The 26,972-nt window shown below is 47.7% G+C and overlaps 1 protein-coding gene across 1 annotated transcript in view; it reads right to left on the bottom strand.

Annotated features, from left to right (window-relative positions):
* The window catches only part of LOC135918258 (uncharacterized), a 260,320-nt gene that overhangs the window by 48,714 nt on the left and 184,634 nt on the right, over positions 1-26,972 (bottom strand). The window contains exon 10 of the mRNA XM_070533556.1: positions 20,889-21,036. Coding sequence (XP_070389657.1) covers positions 20,889-21,036 — 148 coding nt within the window. The remainder of the gene's footprint in view (positions 1-20,888; positions 21,037-26,972) is intronic.

The raw sequence follows: 26,972 nt of genomic DNA, 5'->3' as shown, positions 1-26,972 counted from the left end.
TCATATGTATGAAAGACAGTCCCTTCTTTTGAGTGGCCAATAATGTGAACCAATCCTGCTTGCCAATACATCCCAGATGATTCATTTCGGCAAAGAGTCAAATAATAGCAACAACAAATTGGCGTTCATTGCAATAGAGCACGAAGATCATTTTCACCCTTAACGACAACTGCGGATTCGCCGTTTGCCCTACGTACGAGAACTTTTCCATTTGAGTGCCACACGAACTGGTATCCCGCCTCCTTTGCCCATTCTTTGGCAGTGGCGAGGAGTTTCCTCGAGCGAGAGGTTAGGTTTTCGTTAATGAAGATGTTGCCCTGATTGTCTCTTAAGGCTCGCCTTTTGGCAATCCACGCATCCTTCAGTTCCTGCCGTGCAAGACGGATAATAATTCCCCGCATTTTTCCTTGCTTTGCCGGGAGCCTGTGAACCGCCACAACATCTTCCTCGCATAGAGGTTGAAGTTCAAGCTTCTTTGCAAGATCATTTACCCTTTCGAGTAGGTTTTCATTGACAGCCTCAGGTACACCGTGTATCTCAATGTTAAGACGTCTGCTGTGCCATTCAAGTGCGTCTATGTCAGCCTGAATCTGATTGAGCTCCCTCGGAGAAGCGTACTTCTCTATTTTTTCTACTTTCTGTTTGACAGTGTTTAATTCCTTTTCGTGGCACTCAAGCCTTCGTTTAATTTCATCAAAGTGATCGGAAAGTGTTTGGATGGACTGTTCGATCCCGTCTACCTTGTTTGGCAGACTAACAAGCAAGTTTAGTTTTTGGTCCATTTCAGCAAGTTTTTTGATTATCTCACTTTCATTCTTACATGCTTTAGCAGAGGAGGAGCTTTTACTTCCTGTAGGTTTGCAAGACTCGCACTTCCAATTCTTTTTGAATTGATCTCGTTTGCCCTCAATGGCACTTTCAACAACGCCGGAGCAGGTACCGCTATGATACGAAAATTCACATTGTGAACAAGTCAGAAACAATTCGCTTTCATCTATCACAGAGCGACATTCACAGCAACGTGACATAGTTTGCAGCTGTGCAGGTCTATGACTTTCCAAAATAGGGCAATGAGAGCAACAAATGAACACAAATTTGTAGATTGGCTGTAGCGGAAAGAGCGCGTTGCAAGATGAGTAACGTAAAGAAAGAAACCAACCTGAGAAACACAGAAAGAGCGATAAGTGCCGTGTCCTTTGCGCTCCACCGCCACAGCCAATGTGATATGAATATGCCACGTCTTGTTATATGGCACGCGGCATATGTGGGTAATACTGCCACGACATGCTATCACTAATGTTGCTCATACCTTCTCTTACATTCTTGACAAATTTATTCATTAGCAAGTTTGAGAAAGACAGTGCACAAACACATGTCAGGAAAGAAAACAACGACAGCGCATGCCTTTTATGTTAAATCTTTTCAGACTGAAATATTAAATGTGCGAAACAATAGCAAAAACCTGGAAAATAATGTAACTTTCTTGGCGTGGCTGCGGCACTACCTCCGGGATCGGCCTATGCAAGAGGTCGCATTTCTACCAGAAAGCTCGCCTCTGTGCACAGCGTTTGCAGCCAGCATTTGCCGGTAATCATTAGGTTTACATAAGCTGCAGTTGCCGGGAAGCATGAGAAACTGTCATGGATCTTTAAATGCTACCCCATTCTAACCTTAAAGGCGAACCTTAAGCATTCTCCAATGATATTAAGTTAGAAACTATGTTTTCGCGTGCTGCCTTTCCCTATGCCTTCCTTGCTGCCCTCGCAGGCATCCTCTGACTCTCACAGTAAGCCTGATCTTACAACACTCGACTAATTTGCTTCTTGCAACGGGACAAAATGCGGGTGCCTGTAAACACAGATGCTTCTCATCTTTTTGTGATTAACAGAAAAAGAGTGACATGTGGGCCAGCAAGCACCGCCACCAGCCCGTCGGCCTGTCCGGCCGCGCAACGCCTCGGAAGACCGACGTGTAGCGCCCTGCAGGTCCACGCCCGGTCTGTTATCACTGCACAAAAGCGGGCCACGTCCACCCCCAACGCCGATCGTGGGAGATGGGACTACGAGGCTTCGCCATCAATGCGCCGCCTGCACAGCAAAGGGAGCGGGCAAGGGACCTTGCCGACTGCATCGCGGCAACGCAGTGGAGACTTGGACGTCCGTCCCATTCGCCATCACGAGAACGCTACCTGTCATCGCAGTGACAACCGTACACAGAAACAGTGTGTGGCCGGTGTATAAGCGCGCATCCGGAAAATTCAAACCAGCAACCGATGGAGGTGCAGTTGCAGTTCGTCGACATGCCGGACATGCTCCGCCGCCCACGTAGACGCAGAAACGATCCTCTCCACTATATAAATTTTACACTTCAAATGCCCGTGGGCGCTTCACAAAACCCTCGAGAAAAGGATGTTTTTCATAGTTAAACTGAAAATGTTCCCCGATGATTACGATAGCCCGTACTGTGAGTGTTGAGCGCAGCTCTATGCGTGTTTTCTTTTCGCGATATATTGGCTGGCGTGGACAATCTGTCTAGCGCGGCACGTTCCAAACGGAGCGAAGTGCGGCGCAACTGCCTCGCTAATCGAGTGATGGCGAGAGGCAGCGCTTGGGTGATGCGTGGGCGCGATTCACAGATGCCGCTGAAGGCAGATTTCCGCTCATGCGTTGCTTTGCTCCCCTATGTGTAACGCGTGCTTATCTGGCACCATCTAGCAGCGGTCCTCGCCGCAGAGCCCCCCTTGTGTGGCACGACGCTCTTCTTCCCACGCTTTCTTCATACATTTTCGTCATTGTCCTCCGCCGCTTTCCACCTGATGGTTCCGCGACGCCCTCCTCCAACGCTTTCCTCATGCTATTTTCGCTATCGCCCTCTTTGATCCCCAGATGCGCTCCGCATTCGCTCTTTCATCCTTCGCTGTGCTCGTTCCCTTGGTTACGCCGATGGAATCCGACGCTAAACGCAGGAATGGGCGCCTAAACCTCGGACCACACGTATGGTTCCGGACGCGCTCAACCTCGCGTCTACGCGTCTTGCACCCGCCGCACCTCGCAAGAAATGGCGATTTGCATGGACGAGGACGCGCGACACCCCGCACTCACTGGGCTCACTCATGGGCGCCTTTGTCAGACGCCACTTCGTACTTTGTTATTGACAATGTTTCAAACTGCTTCGATATCTAAAACCGTGATTGTCATATTTTTATAGGTGTTAGATGAGCACGAAAAGCAAAGAAGAAGCACTTTCTTGCAGGATATAACCCTGCTTCAGTGAGAGCTCATTGCAGCGCACCGTAGCTGCGCAGCATGGCGCGCCGACGCGAGGCAGCCCAAGCTCGCGATAACAAGGAGCTGTTTACCGAAATTGTGACGCGTTTTGAGGCGCTTCAACCACCTGCGCACGCGTGGGCCCGCAGACGCGAGCTTGCGCGCGTCTGCAAGCGTATGTGCTGTCTGCACTTCAGAGCTGCGCTCTATTAAGGATGGAGCTTCGTTTTCGTGCTGACTATCGTTACTTTAACGCATAGAAAATTGATGTGGTGTTACGTGCCAAAACCATGACCTGATTATGAGGCACGCCGTATTGGGGGAAACCGAACTAGCTTGGGTTCTTTAAGGTGCAAGAAAATCTAAACACACGGGTGCTTTAGCATTCCGCCCCCATCGAAATGCGGCCGCCATGGCCGGGTCTCGATCCAACGACCTCATGCTAGACAGCAGAACACCATAGCCAGTACGCAACCACGGTGGGTTCCCGCGGATCTACTACTCGTCAGACCGGATCTGCAGCGCAAAGCATTTTTCGTCGATGCACTTGAATACGGGCTACTCGCAAATTGAAATCGAAGAGGCAAGGCAGTCGCCGTCGAAAGTGGTAGCCAATTATTCGACGACGGAGAAGGCATGTATTGCCATAATTTGGGCTAACACGTAATTTCGCCCTTACCTATGTGGCAGACCGTTCAAAGTCATAAGCGAGCACCACGCACTGTGTTGACTTACCAATTTAGGGCACGCTTCTTGACGCCTAGCGTGGTGGAGCCACCTACTGTAAGAATTCTACATTAGTATGAAGTCTGGATGAAAGCGCTATCAGGCTGACTCCCGCGCACCTATTGACCCGCAGCCGCAAAACTTCCAGGACGACGACGATTTCCTATGGACGATAAGTGCGGATGCCTTCACTGAACAACGCTGATTCGACCCGTAGCTAAACAGCCCTGTCGAGTTATTAGGAGGGTGGACCGACGTTGTCCCAAGGGGGTTTAGGCACGAATTGACTGAATGAATGAATGTGTAGTTTTTATTGGCGCAAGGGCCAGGTATGGCCAAAGAGCGCCATGCAATTGTTAGTGATTTCTGAGCGGAGTGATGGGTTCTATGATGTTGATGTGACGTGGCTGTAAGGGGCCTATAATATAGTCACTGTAAAGTGCATAAAATGTACATGTTATAAAATTATGGCTATGACAAGTGATGAGTACTATGAGAATTTACGTGCATTGCAAAATAATGATACAATATAAAAATGCACAAGTTTCTAAAATTCACTGAAGCACCATGGCCTCTTTAGAGCCCTTGAGACACAAGAGCCTGGAGGTATGTGCGATATAAAACAACTATCGCAGCGGCATCCTCTGTAGAGAGGATACGCTACGAAACCTTTGGGCTATTAACGTGCAAAACCACCTCTTTGAAAAAACCTAGGACAGCTTGGGTTATAAAATGGGGTTGTTTACCAATAAGCATAGCAGGATGGAGAGGGAGACAATAGCGCTACGCTAGAGGAAAATGTTCCCTTTTTTCTCTTTCGCCTTCCCGACACTCCACAAGGACGTGGAGGACGGTGAGCCGCTCACCACATCTACCATAGGTTGGAGGTTCATTGCCAGTCAATAGAAAATAGTGAGTACCATATGTGTGCCCTATTCTGAGTCGGCAGAATAGGACATCACCTCTTCGTGATTTAGTAACGGAGGACCAGAAACCTAACTTTGGTTTAATCAGATGGAGCTTATTATTAGTTTCGCTGTCCCACGAGCGTTGCCAGTGTCTTCGGAGTTTAGTTCGCAAGAAAGGCTTGCGATCTGTGGTACGTATAGCAGTAGTATGATTTATAGCTTGAGATGTAATTGATGTGGCCATTTGGTCAGCCAGCACATTACCTTCGATGCATTTATGGCCAGGAACCCACCATATTATAACATGTCTACGAGCTGAATAAATATTGCACAAATACGAGTAAAGCTGGATAAGAACAGGATTTTTATGTTTTCTTAAGGCCATGAGCGCTTTTACGACACCTAACGAGTCCGTAAATATAATTGCTTTTTCTAGTCCTAATTTCTTTATGTGTTTGACCGCAGACAGTACTGCATAGGCTTCTGCGGTAAATATACTGGTATGGGGGTTTAATACACCTGATTCAGAAAAAGAGGAGCCAACAGTCGCGTAAGACACGCCGACATGCGATTTTGATGCATCGGTGTAAAATTCAGGACAAGAATACTTCGATTGGAGTTCATGGAAATGCATCCGAAGTTCGAGTCCTGGTGCATGTTTTGTAAGCCTTACAAAAGATATATGACATGCAATCGCCTGCCAATCCCACGGAGGTAGATACTTCGCGAGTGGGACATCCATTTCAACGCTAAGCTCCCTTACGCGCAGTGAAAAAGGCCTTCTCATTGAGGGTCGATTGTGGTAAAGGGCAGTGTACGTCAAATCACTTATGGTTTTAGAACACGGATGATCAAGATTACCGTGCATTTTAAGAAAATATGTGAAGCTGATATATGATCTCTGCGTATAAAATGACCAATCATTCGATTCTGCGTATAAGCTTTGGATCGGGCTAGTTCTGAATGCGCCTGTCGCCAGACGGATACCGAGGTGGTGGACGGGATCCAGCATCTTTAGTGCGCTCGGAGCGGCAGAGTTGTATACTATGGAACCATCGTCTAGCCGTGATTGAACGAGGCTCTTGTAAATATTCATTAGACATTTCCTGTCGCTACCCCATGTTGTGTGAGATAGCATTTTCAGCAAGTTCATTGTTTTTAGACATTTAGTTTTCAGGTATTTTATGTGCGAGATGAAAGTAAGCTTACAGTCAAGTATTACACCTAGAAATTTGTGCTCTTTCTTGACAGGTATTTGCTATCCACATAATTCCACGCTCGGGTCTGGAACCAGGCTGCTCTTTCTTGTAAAAAGAACACAAGAACTTTTCTGGGGGTTGATTCTAGACCCATTTTCATCTGCCCACTTAGATATCTTGTTCAATGCCTGCTGTACTTGCCTTTCGCATACTGCAAGGTTACAGGACTTAAAACCTATTTGTATGTCATCTACGTAGACGGAATAAAATATAGCTGGTGGTAATAAAGCGCGGAGTGTGTTCATCTTAACTATAAAGAGGGCGCAGCTGAGCACACCTCCTTGGGATACACCAGTTTCCTGTATAAATGGACATGAAAGTACATTCCCGACTTTCACGCGGAATGTAAGGTTGGACAAATAGCTTTCTATTAGGGTGAGCATGTTGCCACGGATGCCCATTCCCGACAAGTCTCTCAAGATTCCGTAGCGCCACGTTGTGTTGTACGCCTTCTCCATATCGAGGAATACGGATAGGAAATATTGTTTATGCAGAAAAGCGTCGCGAATGTTTCCCTCAATGCGCACCAGGTGATCGGTTGTGGACCGCCCTTCTCTGAAGCCACACTGAAAGGGATCAAGCGTTTGATTTAATTCCAGGAAATGTATTTGTCGCCGATTAATCAATTTCTCAAACAGCTTACAAATCCAACTTGTGAGGCCTATCGGGCGGTAACTTGACGCCGACGAAGGATTTTTACCTTGCTTCAGAATGGGAATCACAATCGCTTCTCTCCATGCAAGTGCAAGATATCCAGCAGCCCAAATAGCGTTGAAAAGTGCAAGTAAAGTCAGTTGTGTATCAGTGTGTACGTTCTTAATCATTTCGTACATAATTCTATCAGGTCCTGGTGCAGAGCTCTAGCATGTGATTAAGACAGCTCTCAGCTCGGCGATACCGAAAGGGCGGTTATATGTCTCGTTCTGTGAACATTTACGATAAGGTGCCTTGCTTTCCGCTATTTGTTTCTGTTTTAGGAATAACTTCGAATAATGGGTGGCGCTGGACACTCGTTCTAAATGCTCTCCGAGAGCATCGGCCTGCTCTTCCAGGCTATATCCTTTATCATTTACCAGGGATAATGGATGAATTTGGTGTCCCTTTAGCCTTCTTACACCATCCCATACTTTTTTCTCTTGTGTGTAAGAAGTGATATTTGATAGAAATCTAACCCAGCTTTGTCTTTTTGCCAGTCGTCGTGTGCGCCTCTCTTGCGACTTTGTACGCTTGAATTCAATTAGAGTCTCCGCATTTGGTGATCGACGAAGCCTGCCCCATGCCCCATTCTGTCTCTTTCGCGCTTCTTTGCCATCTTCATTCCACCACGGGACACGTCTTTTGGGTGAAAGACCATTTGTTTGTGGTATGCACTTTTGCGCTGTGTCGATGATAAAATGAGTAAAATATGATATGGCATCATCTATATTATAACACACTAAAAATTCCCGCGGTAAATAAGTACATTCTTGAAAACTTTTCCAATCGGCTGAGGCTAATTTCCATCAAGGGACATGCGGTGGAGAATCATACAGTGTTTTTAAGTTTAGAGTGACTGGGAAGTGATCACTTCCAAAAGGATTCTTGATGACATTCCATTTCAGGTCAGACAGAAGACTAGCAGTACCAATTGCTAATATATGAGTATGTGTTGTTATGCACACTGTAATAAGTCGGCTCCTTCTTATTAAATAGGCATGCACCAGATGTCAAAAGAAAATGTTCTATCAGCCGACCTCTCGCATCACAACGGCAATCTCCCCACAGGGCGTTGTGGGCATTAAAATCACCCACGAGTATGTAGGATTCCGGAAGCTGATTTATGAGGTTGTAGAACTCTGTTTTGTGAAGGTGATAGCTTGGGGGTATGTAAATGGAGCAAACAGTAGCCAACTTAGTAAAAAGACCTCTTTGCACTGATACTGCTTCGAGGGGTGTCTGTAGGGCTACATGATGACAAGCTATAGACTTGTCTACGATTATTGCTACGCCACCGCACGACGCGTTAGCCTCGTCACGGTCTTTTCTGAAGATGGCGTAGTTATGAAGAAAGCTTGTTTGTGTGCTTTTCAGATGAGTCTCCTAAACACACAGCACCTTTGGATTGTGTTTATGTAGGAGTTCCTTGACATCATCTAGACTGTGAAGAAGACCCCTGACATTTCAATAAAATATTTGTGTATCCATAGTGAAAGTGTATGGTGATGTGTGTTCAAGAGAGGAAAACTATGTTATCCCACAGGAACCTTGCCAGGCCCTGTGATGCGGGTTTGCCTTTTTTGGGCAGGTTCTGAGAGCTTCGCCAATTCTTCGGCGTCCGAGACGCCGATACACTTGAGGTATCCATCGCCTCCATAGAGGCGCTGGATGCCCACTCGTGGTGTACGTTCGCGGGTGTTTCGGACTTCTCTGTGCGAACAGAGGCCCTAGAAGTCGTCGAGCCCGCAGATCCGGTGGACTGCTGGCTCTTGCTGGGTTGCGGAGTGGGGGCGAGTGGTGCTACCGTCGGTCCACTTTGCGTGGTCCTAACGGCCGCCGAGAACCGTTGTGGCATTGCCCCCTGCCGTGCCACGTCGGACAAAGAAGGCCCCACAAACGAGAGGTGTTTTAAGGAAATATTTTCTTTTACTTTGGGCGTGATAATTTCTTTTTCTTCCATAAGGGACAAGAGCGAGAGTATGCCGGGTGTTCACTGTCACAATTCGCACAGTGGGGTGGATCATTGCAGTTATCTGCTGGGTGCTCATGTGATGCGCACTTTTCACAGGTGGTACGGTGTCAAAGATTGGTGGTGGGGTAATTCGCACTCTCCGAACCGGAGGATGGGGCGACAACAAACCCACCCCGCGTGCGTTTAGTGAGGGTTCGACTGCTGACCGGCGATAAGGTCCACGCCTGATCGACCGTGAACCAGAGGCATGAGACGGGAGGTGACGTACGACACAACACATTCAATTTAATAAGATAAAGTCATGCCCGAGATATAATGAAAAAAAAAACATGCAAACTTCCCGTAGTTGGTCCTAGCTCGCGGAAGGCGTGCGGGTCACACAGCACACGCCCTGATGCCATTCGCGCGACACTAAGCCCACCACGTGGGAACCATTAACACTCGCGAAATAACAAAAAATCCGCGACACAAATGAAAAATATACGCGACAATAAATACGGCAAACACTACACTAAAAGAAAATACAAAAATTAACACGCGATGGATAAACAAATGAAAGTATAAACGCGATTAGAAAAGAGAGTCCGGCGGAAAGTTCTGAGAGCGGCCTGGAACACGAGGCTTATCTGGGGCGTGCTTGCCGAGATCCCGATCTGCAGAGCGTCGGGCTGCTGGTACCTCGCTGCCGAAGATCCTGACGGACTTGCACCGTCTGTCGGTCGAACGGCGAAGACTTCGGCCTGGAGGTTTCAGCCTGCCGACCACATCTTCAGCTGTCTCCCGGTGCACGACCCCGCTCCTTCGTCTTCCAAGCTGCTCTGCCGGCTCGCCGAGCCGCGTCGTCCCTCCGCCGCGCTCAGGTGACACACGTGACCAAACAGGTCGTGCGAGCTCGGGAGAATGGGAAGCTCTCTTCCCCTTCGCCGTGCAAGCGGCGTTGCTGCTGCTGCGGCAATGGCGGCCATCTTGAGAGGGGCGCGGGCATGCACTCTGTGACACCACCCCGACGACAAGAATGTTATTCCAATAACATTCAAAGCTATCACATAGTCATGCACGCGCACAATCACGTCGTCGTGTGTGTCACGGTTCGGGAAGTCCTCCGCAAAAGGCACTTGTCCGCGCATATCGCTGCCTCGCTCTCAGCCAGTCAGTGCACTCCGCAACACAACTACAATGCCGGATAAAACAACATGACTGAAAATGAGCTGCTAAAAATTGATGTGATACTGTATTGTTCCCCTTGGGTCGTGTGACTGGCGCAAACCACGGCACAGCCGGTACGCGCAGTCTACACGCAACACGTATCACACACACACAAAATAAAACATACAAAAATAACAGATCGGTGAATTGAAGGACAGAAAAATGAATGAATTACACAACTCGGTACAAGATAAAAATAACATGGCCGGACAAACAAACGAGACGATCAGTTAAGGGCAGGCTGCCCTTCTAAATTCTCGCTTCTCCTTAAGTCGTACACGCTGAGGTCACATTGCTGCTATTCCCCAAGCACTCCAGGCGCAAAGGTGGCGAGACCCGCTACCCGCTCCACAGCGATATGTCACCTCGCGCCCCAGTTACCTGCTTTTGGCTCGGTGATTGGGGTACACTGAAGCTTGCCCGGTCCTCACCCACGCGCCGCGCTTGACCAACCGGGTGCCACGAAGTACACGGCTTAGCGGCACATGCCGCAGCGAATACATCGTTCGCGCTCTCTTTCGCGGCGACGAGCAACGCTCCCCGACCGCCAAGCTCTGTCGACGCCTCCGTGACCTCTGCGCCATTTCGCGCGGCCTCTTCCTCACCCTCCGGAGTCTGCCAGGGGTCCTCACCTCGCACCCCCGCGGTGTGTGGTAACTCGCCAGCCTCCGCCGCGCCACACACTTAGCCGCCTCTCTAGGCTTGCGATGTCGGCACCATTTGCCTGCGTGGCGGCTGACGTTTTTCGTGGCCAGCCTCTGACCATCGTCACCCACCACACCGCCTGATTCCCGAAGCACCGGCCTCTCCTTCGCTTCGAGGGCCCCGGCACCGAAGGGCTTAGGCACGAGGGAGGATACGGGCTGTGCACGAACCTGCGCAAGGCTCACTCCAGATGGATGAGGTTCTTCAGCGGCGACGGTCGAGCCCGGCAGGCACTCTGTGTTCCGAATGCTCTCGACACGGCCCTCCCTCGCGCGCAATAGCGCAATTTCCCTCTCTAACTGGAGGATGCGCTGGGAAGACCGTGCCACATCGCACTCCTCCGCCTCGCATTGTCGTAGCTCTCGCGCTTTCCTGCGCTCACGACGATCCGCCTCCTCTTTGGAGCGCATGTCGCGCAAGAACTCCCGGAGCGCTGGTCCCTCAAGGCCCATCTGCCTACCGACGGCCACGATGCGCTCCAATTCCTCGAGGAGCCCATGAGCCATATCTCGGCCTTCTCCCGCTCTCGGCGATACGCGTCTGTTCCACCCGCTATGCCTCGTGGTCACGGAAGATCGTGGTCAGAAAGTCCTGTCGTGGGGACGCCAGTTGTCAAAGATTGGTGGTGGGGTAATTCGCACTCTCCGAACCGGAGGGGATGGGGCGACAACAAACCCACCCCGCGTGCGTTTAGTGAGGGTTCGACTGCTGACCGGCGATAAGGTCCACGCCTGATCGACCGTGAACCAAAGGCATGAGACGGGAGGCGACGTACGACACAACACATTCAATTTAATAAGATGAAATCATAAAAACATAATGAAAAAAAAACATGCAAACTTCCAGTAGTGGGTCCTAGCTCGCGGAAGGCGTGCGGGTGACACAGCACACGCCCTGACGCCACTCGCGCGACACTAAGCCCACCACGTGGGAACCATTAACACTCGCGAAATAACAAAAACTCCGCGACACAAATGAAAAATATACGCGACAATAAATACGGCAAACACTACACTAACAGAACATACAAAAATTAACACGCGATGCATAAACAAATGAAAGTATAAACGCGATTAGAAAAGAGAGTCCGGCGGAAAGTTCTGAGAGCGGCCTGGAACACGAGGCTTATCTGGGGCGTGCTTGCCGAGATCCAGATCTGAAGAGCGTCGGGCTGCTGGTACCTCACTGCCGAAGGTCCTGACGGACTTGCACCGTCTGTCGGTCGAACGGCAAAGACTTCGGCCTGGAGGTTTCAGCCTGCCGACCACATCTTTAGCTGTCTCCCGGTGCACGACCCCGCTCCTTCGTCTTCCAAGCTGCTCTGCCGGCTCGCCGAGCCGCCTCGTCCCTCCGCCGCGCTCAGGCGACACACGTGACCAAACAGGTCGTGCGAGCTCGGGACAATGGGAAGCTCTCTTCCCCATCGCCGTGCAAGCGGCGTTGCTGCTGCTGTGGCAATGGCGGCCATCTTGAGAGGGGCGTGGGCATGCACTCTGTGACATACGGCCCCTGCAGCTCTGAGAGCCGTGACCGAATCTTTGGCATTGAAAACAGGGTCGGGGGTTTGGAATGTAAGGTCTTACATTTATTTTCATGTAGCCGGTTTCGACGTGTTCAGGGAGTGTGCTCGTACAAAACGTAAGTATGAGGTGTTTTGTCGGAATTTTTTGTCATCACGTCGGATCTTAATTCGCCGTGCATTCGTAAGATGTTGCTCTTTCCAGCCTTCTAGGAGCTCTGTCTCAGTAAGTTTCAGCAGGTCCTGATCTGATACTACCCCTCGTGTATTATTCAATGAACGATGAGGACTTACAGAGATTTGGGTGTCGCCAAGCGAGATGAGCTTTTGCAGATTTTCATGCTAAGCTTTATCACGGACTTCATGGAGAATGTCACTACTCGCGATTTTCGTGACTTTGTATCCTGCACCTAGGGTCTCAGTTAGGCATTTCGCAACAACAAAAGGTGATACAGTTCTTACAGTCTTGGTTAAAACACGCTGGCGGGCTAGTTGGTTAGAATCCATGGTAGAGTGTACAAGCGCGACTTGGACGAGGACGAAGAAAGAAACAGATACACAGACAGTACACAGTATACACAATACACAATTATACACAATTATACACAAGTATACACAATTATACACAGTATAATTCAAAGGCTCGTGAAGCCATTCCGTCAACTTTCAGGGTCCACAAGGACGTAACACTTAAGAAAGTCCAAAATGAAGCTAAGAAGCTATGCAGAAGCTTCAAACTCGATGGCTTATCCCGGTCTATTGAAAAAAGCACAAAGGGGGACCTTGAATTGTTTTTTTCTGCAAAAACGCATAAGCCGGAATGTCCCCTCAGAGTGATTGTGTCTGAGAATGCTACTTGGCAGAAGCATGTAGCGACCTACTTACAAAAGCACTTAAAGCTCCTGCCAATCGACGACCCATTTTTGGTGACTAAATCAGAACAAGTAGTGGATTTCTTTAAAGACTGTCAAAACAGAGATATGGTCGCTTTTTCTATTGACTTAAAAGATCTGTACTATTCCCTCCCACAGAATGACGTGATGCAATGTGTATCTGATAGCATTGACAAGTTTGGGGCGGTTGGTTTTCAGAACGCTTGTGGTTTAACTAGCGACAGATTTTTAGAACTTCTTCGTTTTTATGTTAACTCGACTTACGCGACTTGGGAAGGAAATGTTGTCAAACAAAAAGATGACATATGCATTGGGTCATGTATTGCTCCCTGCTTAAATGACTTGTTTCTAGCTAACCGTGACCAGGTTCTTGATGAACGTCTAAAAAATGACACCGATGTCGCGAAAGTGTTCAGATTCGTTGACGATTTTCTAATCATTCTAAATAGCAAATCACACAATTTTGACTCGCTGGTTTCAAAAAGCGTAACCTCATTCACTAAAGTGTTGTCCCCTTTGTCTTTGACACATCAAGTCCCCATAGGCAATTTCATAAGGTTTTAGACTTGGGTTTATACTTTTATCCACAAATGACATGCTGGAGTTATCAGCCGAGAGGAAATAAGCCTGTCCTACCATTCCATTCTGCTCATTCAAAACTTGTAAAACGCGCAGTAGTGACATCGTGTTTCAACAATTCTTTGACGAAGTCATGTGACCACAAAATGGAAGCCAGTCTCAAAGAGCAGGCCAAGCGCCTGGCAGATTCTGGTTACCCGATGCGCATGCTAACTTCTGTCGCGGAGGGCTTAAGCAAAAAATGCAAAAACGCGTCGAATGCAAGTAGTACCAATGCTAGAGCAAAGAAAGTTGCTGTGGTGCCATACATTCATTGCATTTCTCATAATCTCAGAAGAATAGCGGCGAAATCGGGAGTAGACGTAGTTTTCTCTGCCCCTGAGCGTCTACAGAAGCTAGGCAAACAGGTTAACACAGAAAATAACAGAAGGCCCTCATGTTCTACCCAACATCGCCAACAATTTGTAACCTGTACTCATAACGTTGTCTATGCCATCCCACTTTCATGCGGAAATACGTATATTGGTCAAACCGGCAGATGCATCAACGATAGATTAAGGGAGCATCAATACAATGTCAATAAGGTAATCTCGGGTCACTTGGGCATTCACTGCCGAGATTGTTCCTGCAAGCCCATGTTTGAAAGCACTTCCGTTCTGTATAAGGCTCATAGCAGGATGACGAGGGAGATTGTAGAGGCACACGAGATAGCAAAATTACAGCAAAAGTGCGTAAGCAAACCTTCGGTATCACTTTCGGAAAAGGAGATACGATTCCTTGGCTTGTCTTCGGGACAATTGTAGTAGATGTTTTTTTCCCCTTTTTTTCCCTTGCCTTGCACACGTGTCCGGTTCAACGAAATGCACCACTCAATGTTCTTTTTTGCTGTCACGTTTGTTTCCGCTCGCACGGTATATATTTATCGATGCGTGCGAAAATAAAATATATAGTTGAAAGTGAAGCGCAGTGTCTGTGTATCTGTTTCTTTCTTCGTCCTCGTCCAAGTCGCGCTTGTACACTCTACCTTACAGTCTTGTCGGGGGTTTCGCTGTGACTCACGTGGAAACGTGGAAAAATTTAGGTGGGCTAATTAAAGAAGTTGAAGCATTCTTCGGTGCGCCTTCTTTTCGTGAGAGGGCGATCAAGAAGCCTGGGGAAAAAGAAGCCATAAAAATTAGAGTAATTTCGGCGGTGGTGTCAGCCACCCACCGTGGAGCCCAACAAGGGGACATGACAGGCCTTGTAAATAAAGGAGGCCTGCCATCGCCAGCTGTACACAACCACTATACCAAAATATGATATAACCAAGCTTGGTTATTTCACACAAGGTTAACCCTAGCTGCAAGAATAATCAGAAATTCAGTAGTGAGAAGAAGACATGAAAGCTGGAAAGTGAGAGAAAGATGAAGGGTCGAGGGAGAGAGAGACAGGAAACGGCAACTACCGATTTCCCCCGGGTTGGTCAGTCCGGGGGTGCCGTCTACGTGATGCCGAGGCCAAAGGGGTGTGTTGCCGCCGCCGAGGTGCCGTAAAGGTCCAAACACCGGACATTGGCTGAACCCCCAGGATACCCTTTTCCCCGGACACGGCTAAGCCGCGCACGGCTACACGCGGGAGGGTCCAACCCTCAAGTGCTCGGGTACGTGGTGTCGCAACACACCAAACGCCTGCTGACGCAGACGCTCCTGCGGGGTAGGCACGAATTGTTTGCATTTTCATTTCAAAACAACGTCATCAAAAGGAATAGAATTCACGGAAGATTACGAAACTCCCTAATGCGAATTTTACACGCTGCTGTTTAGGTGTTTGGAATTCGCGATATACTGCGGCAGTTAATTTGATTCTGAATGACAGGATCCTTCGGCTGCTTCGCTGAGCCTCTGCCCGAGCAGCTCGTTTAGCAGCAGCGGCAGACCAAGCATTTCCATCGGTTGCGTCGCTCATTGTTTATAATAAAAGCGTGAACACGGAAACGCATGGGTCGCCCTGAGCGCTTCATCTAGCGTCAGCGGCGCAGCAGAAGCACGACAACTCGCCCGCCTGCCCTTCAATAACAAGCAAAGTACAGGTAGCCGACACAGGAATCTTCAGCGAAGCTACGTGCAATATTAGCTTGGCGACCGTGTTTGCATTTACACACCGATACGTTGACGAGGGCTTAGAAACTTTTGCGACACTTTTCTGACCTTACAAGATAATCCGACGCACTGGCGCACTGCAATATGACGTCGTTGCAGACGGCGTTTCGCCGTCACAGCGGCGCCTTTCAAACCTGAAGTCGTCCACATGGTGCATACTAAGCCATTCTACGTCCGCTGGCAAACTTTGAGACCTTGTTTCATTGTAGTTTTTCTTACTCAGGGTGCTTGTGTTTTTCGATTTTGTGTTCTGTCTGTTGCATCGGGGCGATACTTTATCAGAACGCAGCTTAGATACGTGTATTACCTTTATCGCGTAACAGCTTTTCACCACCTAACAAATGTGAAACGTTACAGCTGGACGCAGGATGCGTCTACATGCATCGGAAGTTCCTCGAATGTTATGATTCTATCTGGCGTCTCTTGTAATCGAACCTTGTGTCATTTGACTGCATGCGAGATTCAAATTGTTTAATTCTTTCTCGGGCGCACGCGGGCATTTCCAATTATGCTGAATCCTTCGACGAGTCATGCGCACAAGGTGACGCGCTTTACCTGCAGATTGACTTCCGATGATTGCCGACTGTGCTTGCCGCCACCGTTTTGGGTTGAGCGTACCCTGGGGCGCTATAACGTAAAAGTATTTTAAAATTTTCTGTTCAACTTTTGCAAGCAGCCCACCACGATTGCTCAAAAACTTTTTTGGACCAGCCCCAGTTCACCTGTCTGTCACGCGACGTCACAAAAACCGCGATAGCTCTCCATTTTATATGACGTGTACGCACTGATTATGCATAATTTGACCAAAAAAAAAAACTAAAAATCATAGTTATTTCTGATTCGACGCCATTTGGCCATTAGCCCTCTGTTATTGGTCAAAAGGTTTCGGGCTGCACCCTCTTTACTTGTCTCTCACGTGACGTCACAAAACCGCAAAAACTAACCGCGTCAATGCTACGCGTAGGCGTTAAAGATGCATTAATATGCCGAACAAAACAGAATTTATTTCAGAATGGCTGCAGGCTGCCTTGTTCCGAAATAAATAAAATATTGCTGCGGCCGATTGCTCCGGCACTGGCTACTCGCCCCAGCCGGAGAGCATAGATTTATTTGCGTGGAATGAAACTTATTGCGTGGCCATGATACGGTTTCGGGAACTTTCGGCAGGTTTACGAGCTCGTACTGCCAACTTTTCTTTGATGAGGATCTATCCGTTCTAGCGTCATTTTAAAGCTTCCGTTGAATGCCGCCGCTATTGTCGACGAGCCACCGCAAGCTAAGTAAGGGAAAGCGGACCAATCGCACACGCCGGCGCCACCCTCTTCATCCGGTTATCGATATTCAGTGCAGTAGCTTGGCCCCATCGAATCACTCTCCATTTCAGCATGCCCCTCGCCTCTAGTTAGCCATTTCGATAAGACAAGCCGCTTAGTACAGTCAATGTTATTCGTTTTTCAAGCAAACAAAAGTGACCTCCTATGAACGAGGGGAGCATTTTATTGGTTTGTTCCGGCAACCCTGATGATGACCGCCCGATGCTTGCTTCGGCGGTTACGCAAATTTGACGTCAGAAGATTGGAATAAAAACATATTGGAATAGTTTTACGTTATGCGACCCCTGGGGCCGAATTCACAAACCCGCTCGCTCGTAAGTGCGCTTTGCTATTGGCAGGCTGCCTTGGCTAATAATATATCCAGCATCATTATTGACTGCAATTTGTTCTTACAAAAAAATTACAGCGTAAGAAATTTTTCTGAATGCGCGCCTTGGCTTTCCGGGCACAGGTTCACCCAGAGTGGAAGAGTTAGTGTCACGATTTACAATTCTTGCTATTGTGATTTTAACCCTCAGTAAAATGTCACAATATGAATCGGTACCAACTCGCTCACCTCTGATTTGTTATATTGCGATCGTGCAACGTAAATATTCGGTACAAACTCCACCCACATAAGCGCACTCCACCTTTTTTTGCTACCTCCGTGTTCCGCGTTATAATTCTGGATGGAGAACGGTATTGCAAGTTCGTTTTGCCACCCGAAAATAAGCCAACGTAATTCGCTGAAATATCTATATCCCCACAAAGCAGTGGAGTAGTCACTGCATTATTAGGTCACTACGGTGAAATGCTCTCGAAAACGTCAACGAGAGGTGAGTAAGAGGACTCGCGCGTCCATTTGAAGACACCAGTGTTGCGACTTCCTGGTAATTAGAGGAAACACGGCAAGTTCAGGGCTTGTGAAAAAAATTTTTCAAGCTTGAAGCAAATGACGCGCGTTGTGGTATTTTGAGCATATAATTGTATGGCCTCTAAGTCAACTACAAGGTACCGTCGAAATGGTACGGTTAATGGAGCTGAGTCTCTAAGACGTGGAAGAATGTAGGCCCTAGTTATGTTTACACTGGTCTTGCTTTGCTATCTGTTGCTTCCATGCTCATCTTGTGTGCTATGAAAACTACCGTCCAAGAAGGAAATCATCAGCTATCAATTTCGTTGTCATTAGTGCGCAGCTCTTGGGGCGCCGATTCCTGCGACGAGCCTTGGCGCCCCTCGCAACGGAGTGAATGAGCACAGCGAAAGGTGAAAGAACGAACGCGGAGTACAACGGGGGAAGAAAGACGGTGATAGCGAAGAGATCGCCAGGAGGAAAGCGGAGGAGGGGGTGTGGCGAAAGAGTGAGAACAAAAGCGCAGTGCCGCAGAGACAGGCTGTGCGTCGACGATCGCTGTGAGATGGCGCCAGAGCAGTGCGCATCGCATGTTCAGCGATGGCGCTACCAACGCCATATATGAAAACAAAGCGTTGCATGAGCGGAGGTCTGTCTGCGGCGGCCGCTCTGAATCGCGCCCACGCGTCGCCCACGCACTGCCCCTCGCGATCTCCTGATTTTTGAGGAAGTCGCGCCAGACTCCGCTCCGTTTGCAAAGTGCCACACGAGACAGATTGTCCGCGCCAGCCAATATATCGCGAAATGAAAACAAATGTAGAACATCTTTCAAATGTTCCATGAGGAAGTATTGTAATCTTCAGTGAATTTTTTACATGTTGCCAAGGAATATGACATCCCTCCCTGAATCGTTTGGCTTTACTATGGACTGCCCGGCAGCTTGGGAAACTTTCCTTGTGAAGAATCTGAAGCATCAATATTTGATTAGTGCGCCCCCTTTTTTTAGGAAGGATACAGAAGTGAGGAGAATGAATATGTTCTAACCGTATATATTTTTATTTGGCGGCAACGCCTACCGCACATCACGGAGCCCCACAGAATGACGCGGAGGCAAGTATGAGAAATTATGCGTCAATGATGTTGCCTAACCTTAGCAGGCTAGTCCAAGCGGCCAGAAAATTTGGAAAAGAAAAAAAAAAGCGGACAGGACTGCTCGTAAAGAAAAATAAAAAAAATGAACATGTGCAAATAAAAATGTCAGTGCGGATTTCTCGGGGGGTCCGTCTACAGGAAATCAAAGGAGTTCGTTTCTACCTCTGAGGGGCCTTAAAGGCCCTAGCACTTGACATCGGGTTAACCTCCTTGATCCACTTTTTACGAACACGGCTTTGCAGCGCACGGCCAAGTACAGGAGGCTGCGATTTCAATGTGTTCGAATCCGTGGTATCGCAACCCACGAAATGCCAGTTAAGCACAGACGCCCCTGCCGGGCCTAGCAGAAATCACAAAAGTAGTTTAAGTTTCTACACATCGAACCCCTAAATTCCGACTTTAACCGCGCTTATGATTTGGCAATAGCGAACGCCTTATGCGATCATTTTAATGAGTATGGACTAATATTTACCACTAGTGATACAAGTTTCTTGAAAAGTCTTGTCAGTAAGTATATCTACCTTTTCATTCCTATAAAAACAAAGAAAACAAACACTCAAATTTCTTGGATGACAAGAGACTTTTTGCATTTATCACGTTGTGTGGCCAGATTACGTCGGTCGAAACGCTCTGGTGACTTTACAAAACTCATGCAATTCCACAGTGCTAAAAAGAAGCTCTGTTCTAAAATGGTTGCTGCAAAATAATTTTATTACAAGGTAAGCTTGCCGAAATTATTGCTGGATAATCCCTCAAAAATTTGGAAAGCTATCTTGCCACCTGGGTCATACTCGGACACGTTTGTAATTAGGAATATTGCAGTTTCTGATTCGCTTCTTCTATAGCATCTACTTCCCCTCTGTCTTTACGACTGATAAATCTGTAACCCCAGTTTTCGATTCCTAACCACACCCTCCAATTGACGATGTATCAGTGTCTACTGTCTACTATCATTGTCTATCATTGTCTTCTACTAATCGTAAACTTAGACACGAAGAAGTCGTGTGGTCCCGATGGTATCCCGACTGTTTTTCTCGGTCGATACTTTCGTTGGTGCAGCAGATATCTAACAATTGCCTATTGAAAATTTCTCTCTACCACCTTCCTTCTTCCATCGTGGAAACTTGCTTCAATTTCGGCCTTATTTAAGCGGGGTAACGTTCAATTGTTATCTAACTACAGGCCAATCTCCTTAACAGCACACTCGCGTAAATTACTCGATCACATTATCTTCAAACAGGTTATGGAATTTCTTGAAAGTAACAAAATTTTATGCACTTTCCAGCATGGTTTTAGAAGTGGCGTTAGCGCTATAACACAACTTAGAGACTTCGTTGAAGACATCAGCAGCTCTTTAGACATAGCTGACCAGTTTGATGCTATATTGATAGGCTTTGCAAAGGCCTTCGACACTGTCTGACACCCTAAACCATGCTCGTCCTCATGAATAATCAATCCGCGTCGGAAAACCTGGGTACCCGCTCAAAGCTTCGCCTAAAATTTCTACAGTCTACCTAGTACGGTATCGATGAACCCACCAAACTTTTTTGAGGCATACGATAGAAATGAGGGGAATAAAAAGCATGATTCCAGCTACATCGTCCCGTATTTGGGCAAGTTATTCGTGTCGCAGCACTTGGACAAAGTGGGCATTCGGACCTCACATTCCTGCGGTGCTGTAGCACAGCGACGCTTCTACTTACTTCTATAGCTGGCCTCACGGCCAGCACGGTTTGGTGAAGTACACTGGGCTTCGTGATAATATTCAGCAAGCCGTAACTTGCGATCTTGTTTGTGGCCAGCATAGTCAGCTCGCCCATGGCCTCAGATATTAGATTCGTGCTGATGTACCTGCAGTGGAAAAAGGACAGGGCTTAGGTTAAAGATAAACTAGGCTATTAAAGGGAAAATCACACGTCGACCCTTTCGTAGCGATTGCTGCAAAAAAGAAATACATACAGGTTCCTCGAAATAAAGGCCTCGCAGTTGAACAAAAATTTTCCAAATCCGAGAATTGAAGCCGGCACCACCACCTTTCCGGGGTACCCGCTTTGACATCTGCCATCTGCCACCTGAACATCTGCCATCTGCCATCTGAGGCTTTTCTAACGAGGAAGCTGTATCGGCTCTCATTGTAGCAGTTGCTACGAATGGGTGGATGTATGATTTGCTTTTTATTAATTACTTCTCTCCGTCTAGCGGTTTCTCGCAGAACAATAAATTCAGAAACTAGGCTAATTGGTTTCTGTACTTTGACATACTCAAAATGCTTAAAGAAACGGACACAGGAAGGAAAGAAGATTGGAGAACGCTTGTACTGTCTTCTTTGTGTTATCTGTCTGCTTTATAAGCGCTCTGACGATGTCATAGCACAGACAGCATGTGACAAAATTTACAGATCCGTACAAAGGAAAAAGCTTTGAACCAGCGTTTGCACGAGTTGCAACTACTGTGCTCTGATAGGTTTTTCCTCTTTGTGGTTGAGCAAGTTGTATTTAGGGGCGATTTTCTTCCCGCGTCACCTTTTCTGGGTACAAATTGCCCTGCTAGTGATACCACACTTTTTACTCATTCGCCATAAGGGAATGACCACTAGCTTTCTTTGAAACGCCACGAATTAGTAACCTTGGTTGGCGTTCAGGCCTTGTTATGCCAAGTTTAACGGTTCCCATGCAATGAACAATCCTACTGTCTTAAATAATGAAGTGACGCTGTTTCTTCGTGACGGCGTCAGTTTCCGCTTCATATTCAGACACTACGCTGCAATGTTCAGTAAGTTGCGCTAAGAGGGTCTTCAGGCACATGACAATAAGATGAACATTCATGCTCTATCTGTATAAATTTCCTTGGTATTTCTGCAGACAAAAATCTAACGGAGTATCGCAACTCTCTTCTACAAGGAAGTGCTTGTCGCATATATATCTTTAGTTTTGGCAATCATTGTTTACACTACTACATATTACAACATATTGCCGCGTTTTAAGATTATCGAAGAGAAAAATGAAGCGAGCAACATAAGCAGCAATAGAATCCTTAAGCCAGGGCGTGAAGATGACGTTGAGGAGTCGGCTAACCATATTTAGTGCCAGCCTTTCGCACGCCGTGGTCGTGACTATTTTTATTTTATCACGGCACTGGTGGACGTGCCGGAGTTCATCGCCTAATGCTAGAGACTCCTCCTTCGAGCCGTTTAACCAGCCCGCAACTACCTCATCGCATTGTGCTCCTCTCGATCGATTTATTCGTCGCCTGTTAGGCGTAAGCCCGGAGTTTGAGGCCCCAGAATACCGTGAGATAAAGACAACCTGGAAACTACCAGCCCTTCCCACGACGCTTTTCAAGTTGGCGCCTTCGAGGACGGGGATAATATGCACGAACAACAAGAACGGGTTGCAAAGCGAGCGAATAGGCGCCAAAGCTCAAGTTCTCAAACGTCTTCGCTCTGGGAGTGAGTATGAGAATCTAGGCAGACCGCTCTAATAACGTGGGATAACTTTGACCGTCAACGTCTTGGGATTTTCGCTTGCAGCGATCATCGCGATTCCACGCAGCATTGCATTCACTCGCGCATCGACAAGCCTAACAAGAGTGTAGTCATGTTGCGTAAGACATAGCTTGGCTGTTCCGCCGGGTCAGCGCCGAGATTTCTGAAGTCAATAAAGTCCGATAGCTGATGAGAGACGCCAATAAACAGTTGTTTTCCAGCCCTCCGTGCAGTAGAGCACAAACGTTTGCATAGTTCATAGAGGTTACTGTGATTAATTGAGCATTTCAGCAGTAGTTCCGCCATTATGACCATCCGAGGCAAGCCTCCACCTCAGCTCTGACCGCTAGCAGCGCGTCGCTTGGGTGAGCCCGTTCGATAAGTTTCCCGTGAGGAGATTTGCAACCTGGCTAAACTTCACAAGAACCTTCGGTGGCTTGTGTGGCCGGAGCTGTAAAGCAACAAATCATGCGCCCCTTCTTATTGCCCAATTTACTACCGGATCAGCGCTGTATCAGTTCTCTGTCGGCTGTCCGTCACCTGCCGCCAGTCACTTCGCAATTAACCCGGCCCTTGTTGACCTCGCCGTACAACCTGGCGTCGCTAACGCCGCATGACCCCGTTAGTGGCACCGCCGTGCAGCGCACACCGAATACTGGAGCTTGGCCGGAAGGGGTACCTACTAGTAGACCGCTGATTCGAAAGAAGGACCTGTGGCACACTACTAAACAACGGTAACTATGCTTCCATTGCGGAGAAGCCGGCCACGTTTATAAGCTTAGCCCGTATCCTGAAAATGTATGAAAAGACTTCCCACCTATTTTTCCGCGCCTTTGTTTTGAAAAGTAAAGTGACAACGATGCCTCCGTGGCTCCGTAGCCATCCTCAGACATGCCGAATTGCCGAGTCCGCTCTCCGTCGCATGCTTGTAGCTCTTTGCCACAGCGTCGCAGTTTTGCTATTGTAGTTCGGGCCTGCATCGATGGAAACTAACAGCTGCAAACTCCCCGGGGGAGGCTGGAGCACAGCGCGACACAAAGACGCCCCCCACGACAACATTCTGATCTCACCATGCGACGTTGTCGAACCCTATTATAGAAATTGTAAGCGCCCTGCTTACAGCAGTTATCGACGAACATGATGTGAGCATTCAGTAATGTGGACAGTTGGGCTAGTTGGTGATTGATCATCATACCTTGCTGGTGAAGTAGCGTACTGCCACGGACACAGAGAAGACACAGAAGAAGACACTCGCTGCTATTCGTACATATACAAGGGCCCGTTGTAATGGAAATGAAGTTCAGTAATGTGGAAAGTTGGGCTGGTTGGTATTGATCATCATACCTTGCTGGTGAAGCAGCGCACTGACACGGACACAGAGAAAACACGCAAGACGACACTCGCTGACAGCAGCGAGTGTCGTCTTGTTTGTCTTCTCTGTGTCCGTGTCAGTGCGTGCTTCCCTAGCAATGTATGATGATGTGAATGCTCTTGCAGGAACTGGCGCCAACTTCTCTAAAGGAAGCTCAGTTCAGTTCAGTTCAGTTCAGTTTTATTTCCTTAAAGACCCCTTTGCTAGGGGTATTACATAAGGGGTGGGTACATTTGAATATACAAATATAAACAGAGGTATACAGAAAAAATTGTACATGGAAGCTACATTTTCGCAAGTGCAAAACAACAGAAATAATAACACGTGAGAAAGGAAGGTAATGATTAGCCAACAAGGACACATTTCCCAGAAACGATGTCGGGCAAGTGATTGCAGCTACGTGGTGGGGAAGGGCGTTCCAATCTGATGCTGTGCGGGAAAAAAAAGACGAGGAAAATGTAGTTGTGTGGGAGCGTGGGCGTAAGACTTCTAATGGGTGCCCAGTTCGTAGAGATATGCGTGCGGGTGGTGTGATATATGGCTCGTGAAATAAGGTACTGTAAAAAAACTTATGAAAGAGGCAAAGGCTAGCAGTAGCACGGCGACGTGCAAGGGGCTGTAGATCAGATTTTGCTTTTAAGGATGATACGCTTACGTCGTATGAGTATGAGGAATGGATGTATCTGACGACGCGGTTTTGAAAGGACTCGAGCTCGTTAACTAGATAGACTTGATATGGATTCCAGATGGGTGATGCGTATTCGACTTTCGGTCTGATAAGGGATTTGAAAGCTAGTAGTATTACGTTCTGCGGGGCGTCACGCAAGTGTCGTCTCATGAAGCCAAAAGTTCTGTTAGCTGATGAAAGTAAGTTGGAAATATGCGTACCCCAACTGAGATCACGAGAAAGTGTGACGCCCAAGTACTTAAATGATTCTACTGATTCTAAGGGAACGTTTAATATAGTATAAGAGGACAGGAAAGGGTTACGGCGACGGGTAAAAGACATATGTTTACATTTGTTGGGATTAAGAGTCATCAGCCAATTTTCACTCCAAGACTGCACGTTGTTAAGACTTTGTTGTAAGGTGTTTTCGTCAGTAGCATTAGAAACTGGATGGTAAATCACGCAGTCATCGGCGAAAATTCGTATCTTACAAGACACGTGTTGGGGTAAATCGTTAATATAAATTAAAAAAAGAAGAGGACCGAGAACTGATCCCTGAGGGACTCCAAAAGTTACAGGGAGAAGAGTGGATGATTTGTCATTTGTCATTTGTCTCTCACCGACTACTAGGTATCTACTAATTATCCTACTAGAGGCCAGACACGTACCCGGGGGGGGAGGGCTGCATGCCCCCCACCTCCCCCGAAATTAAGTGGCACACCCCCGTCCCCGCCCACGCCACCACTCCTCATACACTCGTCTGAATCTCGAGATTGACAGGTCTTCGGCGGTAAACATTGTGGTGCCTTTTTCACTCCTTTTGGATGGAGGTAGTTATCGGCATCTCCTGGGTTGTGAAGGCCAGTTTTCTTATCGGTTTGGTGCTGGCGCGATTAACTCGAGCTGCGTTCAGTTGTCACCATATATTGCAAGGGTCACGTGCATCGTTGTTGTTTCATTAGTTCGACCTTCATTGTTTAGACGGATCCAGATATTACGATAAGGATTCCGTTCGTAGTCAGCTGGGGCCCTATAACGTAAAACTATTCCAATATGTTTCTATTCCAATTTCCTGACGTCAAATTTGCGTAACCACCGACGCAAGCACCGGGCGGTCACCCATAGGATTGTCTGAACAGACCAATCAAACGCTCTCCTCGTTCATAGGACGTCCCTTTTGTTTGCTTGAAAAACGAATAACATTGCCTACACTGAGCGGCTTGTTGTATCTAATTGGCTCACAAGAAGCGAGGAGAACGCTCAAGTGGAGAGGGATTCGATGGGGCCGAGCCACTGCACTGAAAACCGATAACCGGATGAAGAGGGTGGTGCTGGCGTCTGCGATTGGTCGGCTTTCCCTTACTTAGCTTGTGGTGGCTGGTCGAAAATCGCGGCGGCATGCAACGGAAGCTTAAGAATGACGCTAAAATTGACCCTCAGCAAAGAAGAGTTGGCAGAATGAGGTAGTAAACGTGCCGAAAGTGCTTGAAAACGTTACACGGTCACGCAAGAAGTTTTATTATACGCAAATACACCCATGCTCTCCGGCAAGTGCGAGTAGCCAGCGTCTCAGCGATCGGCGGCAGCTATCTTTTATTCCTCTCGGAACGGGGCAGCCTGCGGCTATTCCGAAAAAAATTCAGTTTTGTTCGGCATATTAATGCATCTTTATTGCGTACACGTCACTTTGACGCGGTGAGTTCGTGCGGTTTTGTGACGTCGCGTGACAGGCAGGTGAAGTGGGTGCAGCCCGAAAACTGTTCACCAATAGCCGAGGGCTAATGGCGAAAAGGGGTCGAATCAGAAATAACTGTTTTCTTTTTTCTGTCAAATCATGCATAATCAGTGTGCACACATCATATCAGATGGGGAGGTATTGCGATTTTTGTAACGTCGCGTGACAGACAGGTGAAGTAGAGGGTGGTCGAAAAAAGTTTTTGACCAATCGCGGAGGGCTGATAGCAGAATTGGAATAGAAAAGTTTGGAATAGTTTTACGTTATAGCGCCCCTGGTCTGTATGCTCGTGGCACGAGTTACGGCGGGCGAAAACGTCGCTTGCGTTCAACGTTTAATTTTGCTGCATTATTTCCTCGAGTGACGGCTGGCCGGGACACTGTCAGATCCTCGGAACCATACCCGTGATAGTGGTTAGATAAGGTAGAAAATAAAAGCATGCAAAACAGCGTCCATCATCAAACCGTGCAATAAACTTTAAACCTATAAACAGTATGAATATCACCCGTTAACTGGTATGCTTTTTCTC

This window comes from Dermacentor albipictus, chromosome 2 (assembly GCF_038994185.2).
Source record: "Dermacentor albipictus isolate Rhodes 1998 colony chromosome 2, USDA_Dalb.pri_finalv2, whole genome shotgun sequence".
Lineage (NCBI taxonomy): Eukaryota > Metazoa > Arthropoda > Arachnida > Ixodida > Ixodidae > Dermacentor > Dermacentor albipictus.
Note: the sequence above shows the minus strand (reverse complement) of the source record. Positions and strands in the feature narration are given on the sequence as shown.